The sequence below is a fragment of the Triticum aestivum genome, chromosome 7D (genome assembly GCF_018294505.1).
Source record: "Triticum aestivum cultivar Chinese Spring chromosome 7D, IWGSC CS RefSeq v2.1, whole genome shotgun sequence".
In the NCBI taxonomy this organism is placed as follows: Eukaryota; Viridiplantae; Streptophyta; class Magnoliopsida; order Poales; family Poaceae; genus Triticum; species Triticum aestivum.
The window spans coordinates 591006142-591028150 of NC_057814.1; the positions used below are offsets into that span (position 1 = coordinate 591006142).

Below are 22009 nucleotides of genomic sequence, written 5' to 3' on the forward strand. Positions count from 1 at the left end.
AATTTGGTACTGTCCTACAAAACTCTGCGCTTGGAGGCCCAACACGAGTCTACAAGAAGAAGGTTGCGTAGTAGACATCAGGGGCACACACCAGTCCGGCTCACTCTCAGTGGCAACCACATGTGCATGTTGTAGAGGCAGCCGCCGCCGTCTTTCACCGATCCATCTTCAGAGAAGGTACTGACGCATCGACCTTGTCAGGCTTGCCGTCGATGCCACCACAGCGCCAAACAACGCCATCCCCTGCACTCGCCCATCCAGATGCATCTGTAGCCTAGACCCGTTGACGTTGATGCGGTAGATGCCACGCTGCTCCACCTCCCGACGAGTCCAACAAGCATTTTGCTCCAAAACTATGCCCACATGAAGGAATAAAACACCGATAGTGCCATCATCATCTGGTCTTACCCAGATCAAGGGTTTCCCTCGGAACAGTCTGAGCGAGGAGAAAATGACCGCAAAAGCGATGCCTTCAACAAGGTAACAACGCACAAAGACCACCATCGCCCCCATGACCCAAGTCGGAGCTCCGTTTTCACCGGCAGCCACCACTCCCCAACTCGCATCTGGATGGACACCGCCAATTCGTGTAGATCGGCTCCACGCTAGCCCCTGACCGCATCTCCGGTACAACTACTGGCGACGCCAACGACGAATTTGGACCACCCGGAGGCCAGACCACACCTCGCTGCCGGCGCCTGAGTCACAGCCACACCGCACGCCACATCTCCCTGATCGAGTACAGGTCAGGATATGCGCGTCCTGCCTCCGCTGCCAAATCGCCGAACTGCCCGCAACCGCGGCCATGGCTACGTGACCAAAGGTGCCACACCACTAGTAGAAAACAGGGCTTTGGTCACAGCGCAATATACACATTAGTCCCGGTTGCATTACGAACCGGGACTAATGTGAGTATTAGTCCCGGTTCGAGCGACTAAAGGCATTAGTCCCGGTTCAAATGGGCCCTTTAATCCCGGTTTGAGACACGAACTAGGACTAAAGGACATCGCACCCTTTAGTCCCGGTTCGTGTCTCAAACCGGGACTAAAGGGCCCATTTCTCAAACTCTACCCCCCCGGTGTATTGCCATTTCAGTTAAAAAAATAGAAAATGATAAAAACTTCAAAAAATAATATGCTTCGAGATGTAGTTATATTACTACATCTACTAGTTAGGAAAATCAAAAAACTTAAATTTGGACATGTTTTGCAAAAAATGTTATTAAAAAGTAAAACGGCTATAACTTTTGCATACGATGTCGGAAAAAAACGTATAATATATCAAAATGTTCAGCACGAAAATCCGCATTAGATTTTGACTGCCGTAGGCCTATTTGCAAATTTTTAGAATCCTCAAATTCTTAAAGGAAAAAAAGATATGCTCAAATTTTATTTTTTTAAATTTTGGTTAAATTAGGTCAAACTACTTATTCAAGAAGTATCAGTGTTACTAAATAATTATTCAAGAATATTAGTGTTACTTAATAATTATTTCATTTTTTTTGAATTTTGGTCAAATCTGGTCAAACTGTGGTCAAACTATGGTCAAACAATGGTCAAACTACTTATTCAAGAAATATTAGTGTTACTAAATAATTATTTTTTTAGAATAATAGTTTCAAACTCAAACAGTGAAACATGTGACTTCATGCTCAAGCTAAACTCCTGAGGGTTAATAGGATTGACATCTTACTATTGTCAGGAAAACAACAAGTGCAGACTTGGAAACGAGGGGGAATAGAACCCGGAAGTTAAGCGTGCTCAGGCTGGAGTAGTGAGAGGATATGTTACCAACCGGGACTAAAGGTGGAGCTCCAGACAACGGCCACATGGAGAGCCTTTAGTCCCGGTTCGTATAAGAACCAGGACTAAAGGGAGGGAGGGCCTTTAGTACCGACCCTTTAGTCCCGGTTCCAGAACCGGGACTGAAGGCCCTCCGGAACCGGGACTAATGGGCCTTTTTCTACTAGTGCACGCCAGGCCCCGGCCAGCCCAACCCCCTACGCACCAGACGAGATCCCACAGCAGAGTCGCTCGAGCCCATCCACGCTTCACCGTGCTCTGGATCAGCACCTCGCCATCGCCCAAACAGACGTCCCGCGCTGCACAACATCATGCGTGGAGGAGAGAGAGCCCCACCGCCGCTTACTCCAACCAGGCTTTGGCCGACAGCGGCGAGGGAAGGAAGCGGGAGGAGAGGGCCTTGCCCCGGCGGCTAGGGTTTGCCCCCTCAGTCACTCACAAGAGTGATGCGAGGGGGTACGAGTAAGAGAAACCAACTTCAACCCCACCGTGTAAACAAAAATGGTATTCTTTGCTTTTGGTGAAATGAATTTTACTAAAAAAATCAGACACGCGTTTTTACATGAGAACACGATTATATGGTCGTGTGGTGGCAATACAAAAACCACTGGTGCCAAATAAACTCCCACATGGACAAACAAAAACGTCAAAAACATGTGACTTTAGAGCACACAAGTGGCGAGTTCATCCTCACAAAAAAATATGTTGGCTGAAAAAACACACTCAGGAAAGACAATTAGGCGATCCATTGCGGAAAAAAGAACCAATGATAAGGAAGAAAACACGATTCATTGCGACCATTGTCTGCCAACTCCGAATGGAATAAAAGGGGTTCCCATACAGCACTGCTCTCAAACTGACTGAGCAGCACATGAACTTGCAGTTCACCAACATTATTAAAAGGAAACAGTTGTCAAGTCTTCTCTAATCCACGCCCGAGATGAAAACCACTGATTGCGCCGACTACGATACATCTATCACCTCTTACGTTTCGCCTTGCACTGCTTGAGGATGGTCTCTTTGTTGTTCATCTCCTCCTTGTAAACCTCTTCACCCAGCTCCTCCTTCAACTCCACCAGCTTCTCGTCACCCTCGTCGATGATTTGCTGGGGGCAAATCACAATATCATTGCATTATGTACTTGTCAGCAAGTGTTTAAGACAAGAAGGCAACAGGATAAGAATCACTCGATTGGTCGTTCGTACCTCAGGCTTTTCACCTGTGGTCACTATCTTGAAAGGGTGCCAATTAGCATCCCTCAGATTGTCTTGCCACATGGAGCATAATTCAAGAGCTTTAGCATCCGCCTCCGCGCCGTGCTTTGGCTTGCAAGCTTCAACAAACGGCTTCTCATCCACTTGACCCATCCTCCTGATTCCAGTGTCGCTACGAGGGCCCGACAGATCCACCGAGCCCTGTACACCAACAAGCTCAAGATTTATTTCAGTCCACAGAATTTCCCCCGCAAAATAAAAACTGTAAAAAAGAACAAGCGTGTGTGTGTGTGTGTAAACGTTACCAAAATAGGCTCTTTCTTTGCATCCTGCAATTCATCATTGGTCATCCTTTCCTTGATAATCAGAGCTTGATTTAGTTCTTCAAGGTCTCCCGTTGCATCGATTCTATCCTGTAGATCCTTATTCAGCTCTTCGGTACGTTTCTTCACACCAACGCCCTCTCCCTCCATGTGCTTCACCACCTCCAGTTTGCCTCTAAGCTGTTGAATATCCAGCTGCAGCCGATGCTTCTCATCAAGCTGCTTCTCTAACTGCAAGGTTGTGTTCAGAGCGTCTTCCTTGTCTTTCTGGGAGGTATTTGACATGTCAGGGTAAATTTCTAGATTCTGGAATGAAAACTCTCAAGACATTTGAATGACACCAACAATTGGAAGGGTAGGAGTGCATACCTCGTATTTCTCAACAAGAATCAGCACACTTTCATTGGCTTTTTCTTGCTCAATTCTGGCCATGTTAAGGGAGTCGTTTTGACCATCATTCTGAAGAGAAAATTAGTTCAGCAGTAAGACAACTAGCTACTCCGAGAACAATATCATCACAAGCATGCCAAAATGCTATTCCGAGAACAGAGACAAGATTTAGACCTTTTTTTTTGCGTGAGACAAAATTTAGACCAAGAAAGCTATCCGCTTGATTCCGATATAAATGATGCATTTTATAGTAAACAATAATATAAACCAAACTGTGAGTAAATTCCATACCTTCTTCCTCTCATTCTCAAGTTTTCTTCTTTCCATGTCAGTTTGAGCAACTATTTCACTTAATTGCTTGGATCTCCTTTTGATGTCGTTCGCTTTCTCATCCAACTGCTTTCTCAGCTGATCAGTCTCATGAAAAAAATTCAATGAATGTTCACGGGCAGTTGACTGCACCTTTCCGATTTCTGTAGAAAAAACAAATAAAACATGATACGGTAGACATGATCATATTTGCAATGCAAATGAGTGTACCATTCATACTGCAATCGCATGAGGCTTTGGGGGGTGGGAGATACCTTCGTTGTAGCGTTGGTGCAGCAAGTCGCTGTCTTCCATGGCCCTTTGAAGAGCGAGGTCCATATGATTACACTTGCACTCAAGTTCCATCAAGTACTTGCTCTTAGCACTAATCTGGCTCGTCAAACGAGTTATGAGAGTGTCAGTCTTGTGGGACATCTCCTGTTGCAGTTCAGCCACTGTCTTCAGATCACCATTTTCTGACAAGAACTTGCCAACTGGATCATCGGCTTTGTAGTCCTCCTCTTTTGCCAGCCAAGCAAACATGTACTTCTTACATTTATTTGCATCCCAATCCGTTTTACCCAGATGATGTGATTTGTAGTAGTTGTGGAATCCCAAGGTATCCTTGAACCCGATCCAATCCTTTTTGAAACGGACTATTGCAAAGCCAGTGTACCCGCCGTCAGGACAATGCACAGCATCAAAACGTATGGGTTTGAAACCAGCTAATTGTTGCATTATAATGGCTCCACCTCTCTGTGTTTCCTCTACTGCAACATTGGCAAGGATGCGCATCCAGGGCCAAACAAACAGCTCCTGATCTTGCACAGGCCTTGGAGGATTCATTAGCGCCTCGTCTTGTCGCGGCGGCAATGAGCCTGCTGCATTAGCATAGTCCGTCTTGAGATGATTGGCCAATGCCAGATGGTTTGTCTTCACTTCGGCAGCATGGTTGGATGCGCCCACACCAATTGCATGCTGAAGCAGCTCATTGTAACGGTAGTCCTCCTTCCCGGGGCAGAACGGGCATCTAAACCTGTCGGCGCCGAACCTCGCCACAAGCCTGCCAGACTTGAGGTCCGTGTACGCCTTGTCAGCATAGTCATGGCTATCAGTATCACTTAGCTCTGACGACTCGTCTGAACTGCACTCCATAGGAGACCTGAAAAATAAGGAATAATCAGCTAGAAAAATTGCACCAAGCAGTAAGACAGTGGAGTGACAGTAGAACAAAACACATACTGATGTTTACGCAAAGCAACTAACTAGCCAAGAAACAATATGCAGTTAACACACTGATGTTATGTAACCAATTCACAACAAGAAGACGAGCAATGATATCCAAAAGTAGTGGCTGCTCTCGGGTGTACTACACCGACTTTGCCCAAAAATTCTAAGAAAACGTGATCAAACAACGTCTAAAAAATCTGAAATTTTGCGACAGCAAACTGTATCAACTGTTTGAGGTTCTTTCAAATTTTCGTCCAAATAAACATCACCTGAGCTCTCACAAAAAATATACGCAGTTCAACGTTTTGTGCACTGTCTGAGCAGCAATTTTGTTTTTCTTTTGTTTTTGGTGGGAGCTCCTCGGATGTTATTTTTGGATGAAATTTTGCAAGAACCTCAAACATGCGATAGAGTTTGATGTTGTTTGATTACGTTTTTCGATTTTTTTGACAACGCTCCAATGTTATGTAACCAATTCACAACAAGAGAAACACCACCTTGTGCCCGTGTTATTAAATCAATAAATGCACACATATATGGAACAGTATTTTGGAGATGTAAGCATCAGTACTTCAGTAGTAGGCCTGATTCGACGCTGCTCATACACACCGAGGGAGCACATATTCACATACCAAATCGCATACTAAGGAGAACACGACTGAAGCATGCATATGTGGGCTAAAGATCAAACGCCAGCGCACCTCCTTCTTAAAGGCCAAAAACTCTCTAAAGCAATACCCCAAACACCTCGTGCACACGAGCAAGAGAGATTAACCAAAACCAAAAGTAATACCATGCGATGCTGCCAAGAAATAAGTAGAGACCTAATTAGGCAGAACAAACAGAAGTGAGACGAGACCACGACGGTGCTGCCAAGAACACCGTGTACCGCGCATCTCAGGGAACGAGGCATCTCGTGGGGATACAGAACCATGAATCATGCTCTTTTTTGAACATTTGATCAAACGGCTGGATTGCATCACCCAACCCCACCATCAATGTTGATATGCACTCATGTTTCGGGTCCCCACACTCCTTCCAGTTAAAATTAGGCTCTAGTTGTTGTTGTTGTTTTTTTGAGAATTCCTGCCATCTTTATTCATCCAAAACAAAGGTCATAGGTACAAGGTTTGCCGAGTCAAAAATTAGGCCAGTTAATATCTCTTCAGAAGGGCAGTTCAATTTAGTTGGGCCAGAAACAAATCTCCTACTAGCAATTTTAGCAGTTTGTTGTTTCTTCACTCACAGTAGGTCTAGCCCAACTATTCTAAAATAAAAGAGTTAGATCCAGCCCAGATCGGCTCATCGAGCCCATCTGGCTGGGAAGAAATGGATCTGGCGTGCGAGAGGCCGGATTTGGTGTGGGTCAAGTGCAGGGCTCCTCCCACGATCGTCAACAGAAAAAGAAATCCCTCAAAAAAGGAGATGAAAAAACCCTCTTACGCCCACACACAGGCACATAAAGAAGAAGGAATCATGGCAACAGAGAAAAGGAAAGAAGGAGCTAATAAGAAGATGCGTTAATTACCCCATCTCTTGGTGGCCTGGATCTCCTAGATCGGTGGATCCGACGCCAATTAATCAACACCTGCAAGAGATAAATAAGAAGACAAAGAGAGATTAGGCCAGAGGCAAGGAGGACGCGAAGGTAAGAAAGAAAGTTGCCGAAGGAGACCGACCGACCACGAACGAGAAGAAGAAGTAGGCAGAGAGCGAGAGGAACAGCTAGTAAACCCGCACGAGTCTAGATAGAAGCTAGATCAGGAACATATATGGAATGAGCATCGATCCCAAATAACACACAGGCGAGCGGGAGAGAGATTGATTGAAGAGAGAGAGAGGGAAGAGGAGGAAGAAGGCCAAGCAACAAAATCAACACCGTCTCGCTTCCTCTTACTGATTGATTGATTGAAGCGGCGGGGAGAAGGAGGGGGAATGGCAAGAGTCTCCGAAAAAACCCTCTCCTCCTCTCAGTCCAAGGTGAAGAGGCTAGGAGTGCACACGGTCTCCTCTTATAGGGTGTGTTTGGTAGGGTGCATGGAGGATGCATGAGGGCAAAAATTCTCAATCCGACCCACTTTTGCTTGTTTCGTAAGGTGCATGAGCTCACCTGGGCTATGCCCATCTGATGCATAAAAGGGCCCTCAACCATGCCCATCTCATACACCCGAGACAGGGTGCATGGAGGCCGCTATGCTGGCTCTGACCATCGTCCCCACCCACCACACCACGTCTAGATATGTTATTATTTCCAAAAAATGTTCATAATTTCAAATTTTGTTTAAATTTCCAAAAAATATTCAAAAACTCAAATTTGTTTAATTTTTTTGAAAAAGTTCAAAATTTCAAAATGTGTTTAAATTTTTGAAAATGTTTAGAATTTGAAAATTATTTAAGTTTTCAAAAAATGTTCAGAATTTCAAAATTTGTTGGAATTTTTAATAAATGTTCAGAATTTCATATTTTGTTTAAATTTTTAAAATGTCTGGAATTAAAAAAAATTTGTTTGATTTTAAAAAAAGTTTAGAATGTCAAATTTTGTTATATTTTTCATAAAATATTCAAAATTTCAATTTTTAAAAAAATTCAAAAAAGTTCAGAATTTCAAACATGTTCATATTTTCAAATAGTCTCACAATTTCGAAATTTATTTAAATTTCAAAAATGTTTAAAATTTTAAATTTTTAAAATATGTTTAAATTTTTGTTCACGCTTTTCAATTTTGTTCACCATTCAAAAAATATTCGGAATCAAAATTGTTCAGCATGTCTAAACAAATGCAGGCTGCCAAACAAAGTCTCAGCTCAGCATGTCTCAGTAAATACATTGCTGCCAAACAATAACAAATGCATGGACTCAACAGGTCTACACTCAGCATGTATGAGAGAAGAACAACTAGGCTAGGTCCATACATGCTACCAAACACACCCATAGGCAGAGCACGCGGCCCGGTACAGGCTGCATGGTGCAACCACTCTGGGCAAAGCCCAATCGTGGCCGCATGCATCGCGTCCGACGGTGGGTGATCACGCGTTGCCGTCTATACGTGATAGCACAGAGTGGTGGACCAACCTGGCCTGGGGCTGGGGGTACAACTGCAAAGACGGTACACAAAGACTGCGACGGTACACATAGAAAGATCTTATTCGTCCACTGACCCTTCAAAAGACTTATTTCATCGTCTGACCCCCTTTCGCGTCTGATAGCCGCCTCACCACTACTAGGGAATAAAGGCCTACTAGTAGAGCGGGAGCCGCGCTACTGCTACGACGCTACAGGAAAAAATTGCACAAACCACCATTTATAGGGGCTAGTGTTGCACAAAATACCTACTATACAGGTTTGTTGCAAAAAACACCACATATTAGTGTAACACATTGCAGATAGGTCTAATCTAGTGTTTAGATACATCGACATAATTCCAAACAAATATGTCCCGCTTCTAAGGGCAATTCTAACCGGCCGATGCAAATGAACATGATTTTTGCCGTTTGGGTCGGCCGAGCAGACGTGTGTCTCCCTTTTTGATTTGGGTTGGTCGGTGCGCCCATCATGACCGATGCATTTGTCCGCGTGATCTTAAAATTACTAAATAGGCACATAAAATATTCAAATTTAAAACATGCAAATTAGCAAAACATAATTAAACATTAAAACCGTCGGGCAAAGTCCACTACAAACAGGAAACATAAAAATAATAAAAACAAAAAGCCTCCCGGCCGTCCTCGCCAACAGCCCTAAACACCGTCCTCGTCGTTGGAGCAGGTAAGGTCGAAGAACTCCGGCGGCTGCGCCCAGGGGAACGCCGTCTGGTAGGCCGCCAGCGTGGCCTCCTCCGGCGTCTGCTACTGCGCCGGGGCCGCCTGGTGCCGCGTGCGCCTCCTCCTCCTGCTCACGCCGCTCCTCCTCCTGCTCACGCCGCTCCTCCTCCCCGCGCCCGCGTTGCATGCGGCGCTCCCGTCGGCCCGCTCCTCCTCTAGCGCGTGGCAACACAATTGCTCAAGGTAGGCCGCCTCCTACTCCTCCGACACGTCGAGCCACACCGGCGGCGTGCCAACCCTCCCGCATGACACCCTGCCACTGTGTATGTCTCTGTGGCTGCGGGTGGTGCCGGTGACGATGCCGGTGGCAGTGGCGAGCTGGGGAGGAGAGCTGGAGCGCCTCCTCTAGAACAGGCATGTGAGACTACTCATATTATTTTGTGATGGTTGTATTGGCCGTATGACAACTACTTTGCTGTAGACCCTTTAGTGGCCACATAGCAACTACTTGGATGCTAAAATCTAATGGCAACAATATCTATCATGTTTTTGGTGCTGGTGATCGCATGCCGAACTTGTTTCATTCAAATTTCGGTGCTGCCAAGAAATAACTAGAGACCTAATTAGGAGAACAAACAGAAGTGAGACCACCACGGTGCCAAGAACACCGTGTACCGCGCATCTCAGCGAAGGAGGCTTCTCGTGGAGAAACAGAGCCATGGAACATGCTCTTTTTTTGCACATTTGATCAAATAGCTGGATTGCATCACCCAACCCCCCATCTACATACACAGAGAGATGAAGGAACATGGGGCTTTGGTTCTGTCGTAGCAGTTTGCTGCTGCTGCTGCATCTCATGCTGCTCGTTGGTGAGGACTCTAGGAAAGGCATGTAGAGTGGAAGAGGATGGAGAGGTGAAGGGTCGGACCTTGGAGCAGGTCGTGTTAGAATAAATCCGAGGCATACAGTTGATCATCTAAGGATTAAGCAATCACACGAGCACGACACCGAGATTTGTTAACGAGGTTCACCGATATGGTTACATCCCTGGGGCCTGACTATGGGCGCTCCTCCCCATGACACCGCTACAATACCGCACCCGGTCGCCCTGGGCGCCGGCACATGCCGTCGGCTTCCCCTGCGTTCCTGTACTATTATGTTGGCATATGTTACATTGTGTGTCTACCCCGCTATATATGAAAGGCCTAGGATACAAGTGTCCTACTTGGACACGACTCCGTATCCTATCTAAACACAATACAACTACAAGTCCAACTGTAACATACCTTGTACACTATATTCGATAAAACTCTAACAAACCCCACCTTGGTGAATATTCTCCACCACCTTGAATTTGTCCATGCATCAAACTTCCATATACATTGGACTTGAACTTATCCATGAGTACCGCTGCTACTTCAAAGACTCCATATGACTCCACCTGCAAATTGCAGTCCCTTCTTTTCTTGACCACAGTCAACACTCGAACAAAATTAAGTTCTTTGTTACTCTAGTTTGTGCTCCCAACTCCCAGAGTATTCGTCCAACGCCATCACACACTGACCTGCGTGAAAGTGAACAACTCACATATTGGGTGTCACACATAAGAGTTACTTGAACCCAACATCACCGCTCTTCCTTGTCTGTCTATCTCTTGTAAACTATTGCCAAAGCGTCTCAACTCCCTGGACGGGAGCCCGCGCACTTATATATTGATAGCGAGAGAAAACCTCTCGAGGGGATTACATGAGCGTACGGTTAGCGGACTAACCAAAAGAGTTTATAGAGAATAGGGAATAGAGATAGATTGAAACTTAAACTGGAAAACAAAACTATCTCTATCTCCTAGAAGTGGCGCCCAACATAACCCTCGGCGGCCCATGATACTGCATGTTTATCACCCTCCCTTAATCTGAACTCTTCAAGTTGAGATTACGTTTAAAGTCTTCAAACGGTCTTGTGGCCAAGGCTTTCGTGAAACCATCCGCAACTTGATCTTTTGAGGGTACAAAACGAATGTCTAGTTCCTTGTTGGCAACTCGTTCTCTGACAAAATGGTAATCTATCTCAATATGCTTAGTTCTTGCATGAAACCCAGGATTAGCAGACAAGTATGTGGCACCAAGATTGTCACACCAAAGACAAGGAGTGTGTGTATGATGAAGACCAAGTTCCTTAAGAACAACTTTCACCCAAATAATTTCTGATGTTGCATTTGCTAATGCCTTATACTCCGCCTCAGTACTTGACCACGAAACTGTAGTCTGTTTCTTTGCATACCATGAGATCAAGCTAGGACCAAAGAAAACTGCAAAACCTCTTGTTGACCTTCTGTCATCCAAACAACCTGCCCAGTCAGAGTCCGAAAAGGCACTCACAAGCGTGGACGAGGACCTGCTGAAGGTCAATCCAACACTCAAAGTGTTTTTCACATATCTCAATATACGTTTCGCTGCAGCACAATGGGCAGTAGTGGGTGCATGAAGAAACTGACAGACTTTATTGACTGAAAAAGAAATATCAGGTCTAGTAAGGGTCAAATACTGCAGTGCACCTACCAAGCTTCTATAGTTGGTGCCATCCTCCTGACTCAAAGGTTCACCTTCAGTGAGAGAGAGTCTTTCTGAACTGGACAACGGTGTTGGTGAAGGTTTACAATTCTGCAACCCAACTCTCCTCAAAAGATCAGTTGCATATTTTTCCTCAGAAAGATGAAGACCACCTTCCTTATTTCTCTTGACCTCAATACCAAGAAAAAAATGCAAATCTCCTAGATCCTTGAGAGCAAATTCTGACTTCAAATCTGATAAGAGAGCTGTCACTGCTTCATCTGAGGAACTTGTAACAATGATATCATCAACATAAATAAGCACAAAGATTGATGTATGAGACTTGTTGTAGATGAACAGTGAAGTATCAGACTTTGAAGGAACAAAACGAAGTTGTTGCAGTTTTGTACTTAAACGAGAGTACCATGCTCTAGGAGCTTGCTTCAAGAGATTTGTCAAGCCTGCACGCATGATATGGTTTGTTCTTATCTTCAAACCCAGGAGGTGCTTCATATACACTTCCTCTTCCAGAACACCATGAAGAAACACATTCTGCACATCTAGCTGTGTAGCGACCAGACCTCAAACAGTCTGTGCTGCTGTGCACCAGTGTCATCCCTGGATCAGTAATGCTGACACGCACAGTACAAATGGAGGATTTATAACAGAGTAGCAATCACACACTTATTACATCGAATATCTCAAAAGAGAATAAGTATGATAAATATGGCTTAAGGCCATCTAAATACGATAACAGCGGAAGGCTTGGAAGATAAGTGAGTCCATCAACTCCAACGGCATCACTGAGTATAAGACCACGACCTAAGGCACCTTACTCGTCGTCTGAAAAGTCTGCAACATAAAACGTTGCAGCCCGAAAACGGGTCAGCACATGGAATATGTTCGCAATGTAACACATAGAGAATAATGAACATAATAATGCTATAGTACATGCATATATGGCTGGTGGAAAGCTCTATGGTTACAGTTTTGCGAAAAGCCAATTTTTCCCTACTTCAAAGGAATAAATTTTATTTAACTATCATGGTGGTTGTTAAACATTGAGAAGGTACCCCCAACTCAATCCCAATTAAATATCATCATTAACCCAGCAAAATTAATTAAAGTAACATGATGATGAGATTCAATGATAATCCAGGTACTAGATACTCAAGTTGTCCATAACCGGGGACACGGCTAACCATGATTAGTTTGTACACTCTGCAGAGGTTTGTGCACTTTTCCCCACAAGACTCGATCGCCTCCGCTTGATTCTCGCACTGCATGATGTTTGAGAAACGGATGATCGAGACACAGTCTTTCAGAAGCGTTAACTCTCTACTCTGGGTAGACCGTACCACCTACATCCCCTACATCTGCTAGTCTACCTCTTCAAGAGCTCACACAACTTAATCAACTATGCTAGAGCCCATAATAGCTTGTGGCTGCACACGGAAGTTTCTAGCATGTATAATCTCATGATCCCTTTGAGCCTGGGTGGCGGTCCATAGGATGATCACACGGGTACTCCGGGATATCCAAAAATACAGGCAGCACTGGGTTCTCCAGGTGCCTCAATCCACCCAGATTCGAGTTTTAGTTGCCACCTTAAGTAAACCATTAATTAACAATCTCACATCTGTCATGAATATCTCTCAAACCCAATCCACGTCTACGAGCATAGCATGGCAATATAAGCAAACATAGAACTAACTCCCAAGGGTTTGATAATAAAACAGGTAATAGGTACTACCTCAACTACTTCCCAATACCCACAATTTAATTAGATCCTAATCATGCAATGTTTGAGGATTGATCTAATGCAATAAAAACTGGGTATGGAAGAGTATGATCAAAGTGTTACTTGCCTTGCTGATGATCCGCGAAACCTAGAGATTCGAAGTAACAACCGGCGCACTCCGGGTACTCTATCGCAAACAAACAAGCAAACAATAAGTACTCATCTAATGCACAAGTAAAACTCGGATAAAAGATCCAACCAGAAAGTTCAACTTAAGAACTCCGGTTTGCAAAAAGAATCAAATCGAACGAAGCAACGAAAGTCAAACGGCGAAAGAAACAAGCTTCGTTTACTAATCTGGATCTAGGTCAAATTTTACAGTAGCAAAAACTTGTTCGAGTAGGTTAAACAGAAAGAGAATTTCGAGATGAAACTCTAGGCGCTTGAATCGCCTGATTCCGATAAACGAGCGAAAAGTTAAACGAAAACGAATATCTGATCGGAAATCGCGATCTGGAATAATCGCGGAAAATCCGACGAAAAAGAAAACTGACGAACAGTTAAACGAATGAACGTTCGTTAACAGCAAAGATCCGACGAACACGTTCGTTAAAACGAACGGGTCGGTGAACGTTCACTAAATAATAAAACCAAAGAAAATAAACCGATCTGAAAAAAAAATGAAAACTAGGGTTTAGAAGAAAAAAAATAAAAATAATAAACCAAATCGGTTTTTGAAAAAAAACGGACTCGGGCGCCGGCGGCTCGGCTACCTCTTCGGGACGGGCTCCGGCGGGGCTCGGGTGGCGGCGAGGGGCGGCGTCGGTGGCGGCGGGCTCCTCGGGCGGCGGCGTCGGGCTCCGGCGGCGGCGGCTTGGGGCGGGGACGGGGTGAGGGAGAGGGGCGGCGGCGGGGTATATAAGAGGGGGGGCTGCCTTGGAGGAGGGGGCGAGGCGGCGTTGGCGAGCGGGACTCGGGCGGCGGCGGCCGTGCTCGCCTCGGTCTCCAGGAGGGAGACGGGCGCGGGATGGGCCGGCCTGGCTCGGCTGGGCCTCGGCCCAGTCGGGCGCGGTGATTTTTTTTAAATATTCCGCCGAATCAAAACAAATCGCAGAAAAATAAATAAAAATCCAAAAATAATAAAACAAATTGTCCCCGTCTAATAAAATTAATTAGAACAAGGTGAACATTTTTCTTGGCGAAAAATGCAGTTTTGAAAACGTGCAATCTTTTTAATGCAATTAAAATTGCAAATAAAATCCGAATAAAATCCCATGTTTGATTTTAATATATTTCCTCCAATATTTCAATTATTTTGGAGAAGTCATATTTTCTCCTCTCATTTATTTTAATATGAAATATGTTTCGGAGAGAAAAATAATTAAAACCAAAAATCCTCGTTTTATTATTTGATAAAAATCAAATATGAAAAATCGGGAAAATCCCCAACTCTCTCCGAGGGTCCTTGAGTTGCTTAGGATTTATCGAGGATTTGCCAAAATGAAATAAAATATGCTATGCAAGAATGATCTAATGTATAACATTCCAAATTGAAAATTTGGGATGTTACAAGCTGCCTGAGAGTCCATCCTCTAGATACAGCAATAGACAACACAAGACGAATGGTAGCAGCTTTAACAACTGGACTAAAAGTATCCTCGTAGTCTATGCCATACCTTTGCTTGAAGCCCTTGGCAACAAGCCTAGCTTTATACCGATCTATAGTACCATGAGACAACCGTTTTATTCTGAACACCCACTTGCAATCAATCACATTTTTACCTTGTCGTGAAGGAACCAAATGCCAAGTATGATTTTTCGGAAGAGCCTGAAATTCATCATCCATGGCTGCCTTCCACTTTGGATCAGTAAGGGCCTCATAATGTGTGCATGGTTCACCTGTGGATGCAGCCAAACCAAATTTTATTTTGTAATTTACAGGCTGAGTAACACCTGCTTGGAGACGTGTGCGTGGCGGTGTAGCAGTTTGTAGCACAGACGGTCCAGCGGCAGGGATTCGAACTGATCCCGAAGGCATGTCTGGGTCGTCTGCTGTGTCACCTGTTCCCGCCGGATCTCCTGTGGCCGAACTGAGCAGCGGAGATGATGAAGGAGCCATAGAGGATCTCGGGGAAATGGCAGGATCTGTCGTGGATCCCACACGGATGCACGCGCCGGGCACAGTTGACAGGGATGGACCCCGCCTGATGTAGAGGCGGGGCCCAGGGGCAAACCGCGTTAGCCCAGCGCCGGGAGTGGCCGACGTGGCAGCGGAAGAGTGGGTCGGGCTAGGTGCAGGCGAACGCCCAGCCGCAGGTGGACGTGAGCCAGGTACAGGCACAGGACACGGATCCGCCTGGCAGGTAGGCAATCCCGAGGCCGATGTTGTCAGCCCTGACGCGATCAGGGGCGCAAATCCCGAAGGAGATCGTGTTGGATCGTCCGTGGCAGTTGCAGAACGTGTAGGGGCAACGTTTTCTACCATTCTTGCACCATTATGTACAACGTTTTCTGCACTGTTGGCACCTGTAGCAGCATCAGATGCAGAATTAGAAGTATTAGTCGTAATTGGATCGATACAATCATTAATACGTCTCCAACGTATCTATAATTTTTGATTGTTCCATGCTATTTTATTATCCATCTTGGATGTTTTATGGGCTTTATTATGCACTTTTATATTACTTTTGGTACTAACCTATTAACCCAGAGCCCAGTGCTAGTTTCAGTTTTTTCCCTTGTTTCAGTGTTTCGCAGAAAAGGAATATCAAACGGAGTCCAAACGGAATGAAACCTTCGGGAAAGTTATTTTTGGAACGGAAGCAATCCAGGGGACTTGGAGTGCACGTCAGGGAATCAACGAGGAAGGCACGAAGCAGGGGGCGCGCCCACCCCCCTGGGCGCGCCCTCCACCCTCGTGGGCCCCTCGTGGCTCCCCTGACGTATTTCTTCCTCCTATATATACCAATATACCCTAAAACCTTCGGGGAACAGAATAGATCAGGAGTTCCGCCGCCGCAAGCCTCTGTAGCCACCATAACCAATCGGGACCCTGTTCCGGCACCCCGCCGGAGGGGGGATCCCTCACCGGTGGCCATCTTCATCATCCCGGCGCTCTCCATGACGAAGAAGGAGTAGTTCACCCTCAGGGCTGAGGGTATGTACCAGTAGCTATGTGTTTGATCTCTCTCTAGTGTTCTTGAGGTGATACGATCTTGATGTATCGCGAGCTTTGCTATTATAGTTGGATCTTATGATGTTTCTCCCCCTCTACTCTCTTGTAATGGATTGAGTTTTCCCTTTGAAGTTATCTTATCGGATTGAGTCTTTAATGATTTGAGAACACTTGATGTATGTCTTGCGTGGGATAACCGTGGTGACAATGGGTTATTCTATTGATTCACTTGATGTATGTTTTGGTGATCAACTTGCGGGTTCCGCTCATGAACCTATGCATAGGGGTTGGCACACGTTTTTGTCTTGACTCTCTGGTAGAAACTTTGGGGCACTCTTTGAGGTTCTATGTGTTGGTTGAATAGATGAATCTGAGATTGTGTGATGCATATCGTATAATCATACCCACGGATACTTGAGGTGACATTGGAGTATCTAGGTGACATTAGGGTTTTGGTTGATGTGTGTCTTAAGGTGTTATTTTACTACGAACTCTAGGGCTGTTTGTGACACTTATAGGAATAGCCCAATGGATTGATCGGAAAGAATAACTTTGAGGTGGTTTCGTACCCTACCATAATCTCTTCGTTTGTTCTCCGCTATTAGTGACTTTGGAGTGACTCTTTGTTGCATGTTGAGGGATAGTTATATGATCCAATTATGTTATTATTGTTGAGAGAACTTGCACTAGTGAAAGTATGAACCCTAGGCCTTGTTTCCTAGCATTGCAATACCGTTTGTGCTCACTTTTATCATTAGATACCTTGCTGTTTTTATATTTTCAGATTACAAAAACCTATATCTACCATCCATATTGCACTTGTATCACCATCTCTTCGCCGAACTAGTGCACCTATTCAATTTACCATTGTATTGGGTGTGTTGGGGACACAAGAGACTCTTTGTTATTTGGTTGCAGGGTTGTTTGAGAGAGTCCATCTTCATCCTACGCCTCCTACGGATTGATAAACCTTAGGTCATCCACTTGAGGGAAACTTGCTAATTTCCTAGAAACCTCTGCACTTGGAGGCCCAACAACGTCTACAAGAAGAAGGTTGAGTAGTAGACATCAAGCTCTTTTCTGGCGCCGTTGCCGGGGAGGTGAGTGCTTGAAGGTATATCTTTAGATCTTACAATCGAATCTTTTAGTTTCTTGTTTTATCACTAGTTTGGTCTATTAAAGAAAACTACAAAAAAATGGAATTGAGGGTGCCTCATATGCTTCATCTTTTTAATGTCTTCAGTGAAAATAAGGATTTCGATAATTGTGCTCAATTGCTAGAAGAAGAATGCATTAAAATGTTTGGCACTAAATCTTTGAATGATGAGCATGATAGAAATGTTGTTAGTATGAACTCCTTGAATATTCATACTACTAATGACGATTGCACTAGTTATGATGAAATGTCTCCTATAAACATGTCAATTTTTGTGGAGTGCATTGGGTTTGCAAGTACACACCGAATAGGGAAGATAGATATTGCAAGAGGCATAAGCATTTAGAAACTAAATGGTTGCAAGAAAGGCTAAATGTTAGTGCTGAAAATTTAAAATTTCTTAGCCATACTTGTGAACTTTGCAATGAACACGGTCATTTAAATATCAAATGCAAATTGTTTGATGATCGAATCGTGTCCAAAAATTGTGATGACTTGATTTCCCTTGCACATCATAATGTACTTAGTTTGCTTTTGGGTTATGAAGAAATGAAACGTCAAACTAAGATTATTCCAGAATATAACCTTGAGAAATTCCTCGATATTGATCTAGAAGAAATTTATATGTATTGTGCGGTGAATTGCATTGAAAATCCTTATATTGCCAATTACATAAAGAAAATAAAACAAATAGAGGATGAAGAGAATACTAATGAAAGGGAAGAGACTTCCCAATATCCTCCTATTATTTCTTATGATGAATCAGGTAACGAGGAGGAGCCTTCTATTCAACCAAAGGAGGAGCCTTCTATTTTTGGTCAAAAAAAGGAGGAGCCTTCTATTCAACCAATCTCATTAATAAGGAGCTCCAAAAAGAGGATTGAACCCACACATGATGTGGTGAAGAAGAAGAAAAGAAAAGGTAAGAGAGGTAAAAAGATATCCCTCCCAAATAATGTTGCTCCTATTATTGTTGTGCCTCATGAAAATGAATCAAAAATAATTGTGGAAGATGATGCACTTGATGATGATCTCGTTATGCATATTGCTTGTTGTGATGATTATGATTGGGAAGATAATGATACTTCTTATGATCTTGAAAATCTTTTTGGCACTTGCTTGGAAGAATATGATAATTGCTATACTATTGGTGCTATCCATACTATTAATGATGAGAGTGATTATGCTTATGATATGAAAAGGCCCAAGCTTGGGGATGCTATGTTTGAAGAAGATGATGTTTTTGAGAATATATTTGCTGCAATTAATGTTTGTCCCAAGCTTGGGGATGCTACGTTTAATAAAGATGATATTTTTAGCCTCCCAAGTTTTGATATGCAAATTTATAATGATGATAGCATGCCTCCTACTTATGATGATTATATTGATGAAAGTGGGTTTGGAAGAGTGTCAACTTTAGGAAGTAGTGATCCCACTATTTTGGAGGATGTTGAATCTTATTGTGATAATTATGAAAGTGGATTTGGAGAGGTCATGACTTTATTTATTGATGAATCCACTATTTCGGAAGAGGTTTCAATTGATTATGATGAGAAGAAAGTTGCTACTTATGATGATTATTGTGATGAAACTTATGCTATAAAGAGTAGTGATGATTATATTTATAAAACTTGTCATGATTATGATTACCCTTTTTCTGAACATTACTCATTTAATGTGGAAACAATTTATAGAATTCGAGTTTCATATGATACTCCCACTATCCGAATGAAAAGAATTTTGCTTATGTGGTGAGTAATAAAATTTCTATGCTTGTAGATCATGAAAAGAATGCTTTAGGTGCTGGTTATATTGTTGAATTCATTCATGATGCTACTGAAAATTATTATGAGGGAGGAATATATGCTTGTAGGAATTGCAATAATATCAAGTTTCCTCTCTATGTGCTTAAAGTTTTGAAGTTATGCTTGTTTTGCCTTCCTATGCTAGTTGATTATTGTTCCCATAAGTTGTTTGCTCACAAAATCCCTATGCATAGGAAGTGGGTTAGACTTAAATGTGCTAGTCATATTCTTCATGATGCTCTCTTTATGTTTCAATTCTTATCTTTATGTGAGCATCATTGAAATCATCATGCCTAGCTAGGGGCGTTAAACGTTAGCGCTTGTTGGGAGGCAACCCAATTTTATTTTAGTTTCTTGCTTTTTGGTTCTGTTTAGGAATAAAAATCCATCTAGATTCTGTTTAGATGTGGTTTTGTGTTTTAATTAGTGTTTGTGCCAAGTAGAACCTTTGGGAAGACTTGGGTGAAGTCTTTATGATCATGCTGTAAAAAACAGAAACTTTAGCGCTCACGAGATTAGCTAAAACTTTTTACTGGAGAGTGCTATTTATTTGATTCTTTTTGCAGATGATTACTAGACAAATTCCTCAGGTCCACCAATTTATTTTAGAATATTTGGAGTTCCAGAAGTTTGCGTTAGTTACAGATTACTACAGACTGTTCTGTTTTTGACAGATTCTGTTTTTGTGTGTTGTTTGCTTATTTTGATGACTCTATGGCTAGTAAAATAGTTTATAAACCATAGAGAAGTTGGAATACAGTAGGTTTAACACCAATATAAATAAAGAATGAGTTCATTACAGTACCTTGAAGTGGTGTTTTGTTTTCTTTCGCAAACGGAGCTCACGAGATTTTCTGTTAAGTTTTGTGTTGTGAAGTTTTCAAGTTTTGGGTAAAGATTCGATGGACTATGGAATAAGGAGTGGCAAGATCCTAATCTTGGGGATTCACAAGGCACCCCAAGGTAATATTCAAGGATAACCAAGCGTCTAATCTTGGGGATGCCCCGGAAGGCATCCCCTCTTTCGTCTTCATTCGTCGGTAACTTTACTTGGAGCTATATTTTTATTCACCACATGATATGTGTTTTGCTTGGAGCGTCATTTTATTTTATTTTGTTTTGATTGCTGTTTGAATAAAATACCAAGATCTGAAATTCTTAAAAGTTAGAGAGTCTTCACATAGTTACATAATTATACAACTACTCATTGATCTTCACTCATATCTTTTGGAGTAGTTTGTTGTTTGCTCTAGTGCTTCACTTATATCTTTTAGAGCACAATGGTGGTTTTATTTTGAAGAAATAGATGAACTCTCATGCTTCACTTATATTATTTTGAGAGTCTTAAACAGCCTGGTAATTTGCTTAATCCTAATATGCTAGGTATTCAAGACTAGTAAAAACTTTCTTATGAGTGTGTTGAATACTAAGAGAAGTTTGATGCTTGATGATTGTTTTGAGATATGGAAGTAGTGATATTAAAGTTGTGCTAGTTGAGTAGTTGTGAATTTGAGAAATACTTGTGTTGAAGTTTGCAAGTCCCGTAGCATGCACGTATGGTAAACGTTATGTAACAAATTTGAAACATGAGGTGTTCTTTGATTGTCCTCCTTATGAGTGGCGGTCGGGGACGAGCGATGGTCTTTTCCTACCAATCTATCCCCCTAGGAGCATGCGCGTAGTGCTTGGTTTTTGATGACTTGTAGATTTTTGCAATAAGTATGTGAGTTCTTTATGACTAATGTTGAGTCCATGGATTATACGCACTCTCACCTTTCCATCATTGCTAGCCTCTTCGGTACCGTGCATTGCCCTTTCTCACATTGAGAGTTGGTGCAAACTTCGCCGGTGCATCCAAACCCCGTGATATGATACGCTCTTTCACACATAAACCTCCTTATATCTTCCTCAAAACAGCCACCATACCTACCTATTATGGCATTTCCATAGCCATTCCGAGATATATTGCCATGCAACTTTCCACCGTTCCGTTTATCATGACACGTTCATCATTGTCATATTGCTTTGCATGATCATGTAGTTGACATAGTATTTGTGGCAAAGCCACCGTTCATAATTCTTTCATACATGTCACTCTTGGTTCATTGCATATCCCGGTACACCGCCGGAGGCATTCATATAGAGTCATACTTTGTTCTAGTATCGAGTTGTAATCATTGAGTTGTAAATAAATAGAAGTGTGATGATCATCATTTTCTAGAGCATTGTCCCAAGTGAGGAATAAAAAAAAGAGAAAGGCCATAAAAAAGAGGAAGGCCCAAAAAAATGAGAGAAAAAGAGAGAAGGGACAATGTTACTATCCTTTTACCACACTTGTGCTTCAAGGTAGAACCGTAATCTTCATGATAGAGAGTCTCTTGTTTTGTCACTTTCATATACTAGTGGGAATTTTTCATTATAGAACTTGGCTTGTATATTCCAACAATGGGCCTCCTCAAGTGCCCTAGGTCTTCATGAGCAAGCAAGTTGGATGCACACCCACTTAGTATCCTTTGTTGAGCTTTCATATATTTATAGCTCTAGTGCATCCGTT

General features: G+C 43.0%; 1 protein-coding gene across 1 annotated transcript; it reads right to left on the bottom strand.

Annotated features, from left to right (window-relative positions):
* Positions 1 to 2580: 2580 nt before the first annotated feature.
* Positions 2581 to 7230, bottom strand: LOC123169171 (factor of DNA methylation 1). Its single transcript, XM_044587021.1, has 8 exons — positions 6952 to 7230; positions 6797 to 6856; positions 4314 to 5200; positions 4021 to 4202; positions 3709 to 3798; positions 3322 to 3606; positions 3008 to 3217; positions 2581 to 2908 (listed from the first exon to the last, which is right to left on the bottom strand). Exons 2-8 carry the CDS (start codon positions 6799 to 6801, stop codon positions 2780 to 2782), a joined length of 1788 nt encoding a protein of 595 aa, XP_044442956.1. The 5' UTR covers positions 6802 to 6856; positions 6952 to 7230; the 3' UTR covers positions 2581 to 2779.
* Positions 7231 to 22009: the final 14779 nt, after the last annotated feature.

What these genes read in the sequence shown, in the direction of transcription:
- LOC123169171 (XM_044587021.1), bottom strand. An exon ending in CAAAGAAAGAGCCTATTTTG is followed by an intron (nt 3,218 to 3,321) that starts GTAACGTTTACA and finishes GTTGGTGTACAG; the next exon opens with GGCTCGGTGGATCTGTCGGG. An exon ending in CCACAGGTGAAAAGCCTGAG is followed by an intron (nt 2,909 to 3,007) that starts GTACGAACGACC and finishes ATTTGCCCCCAG; the next exon opens with CAAATCATCGACGAGGGTGA.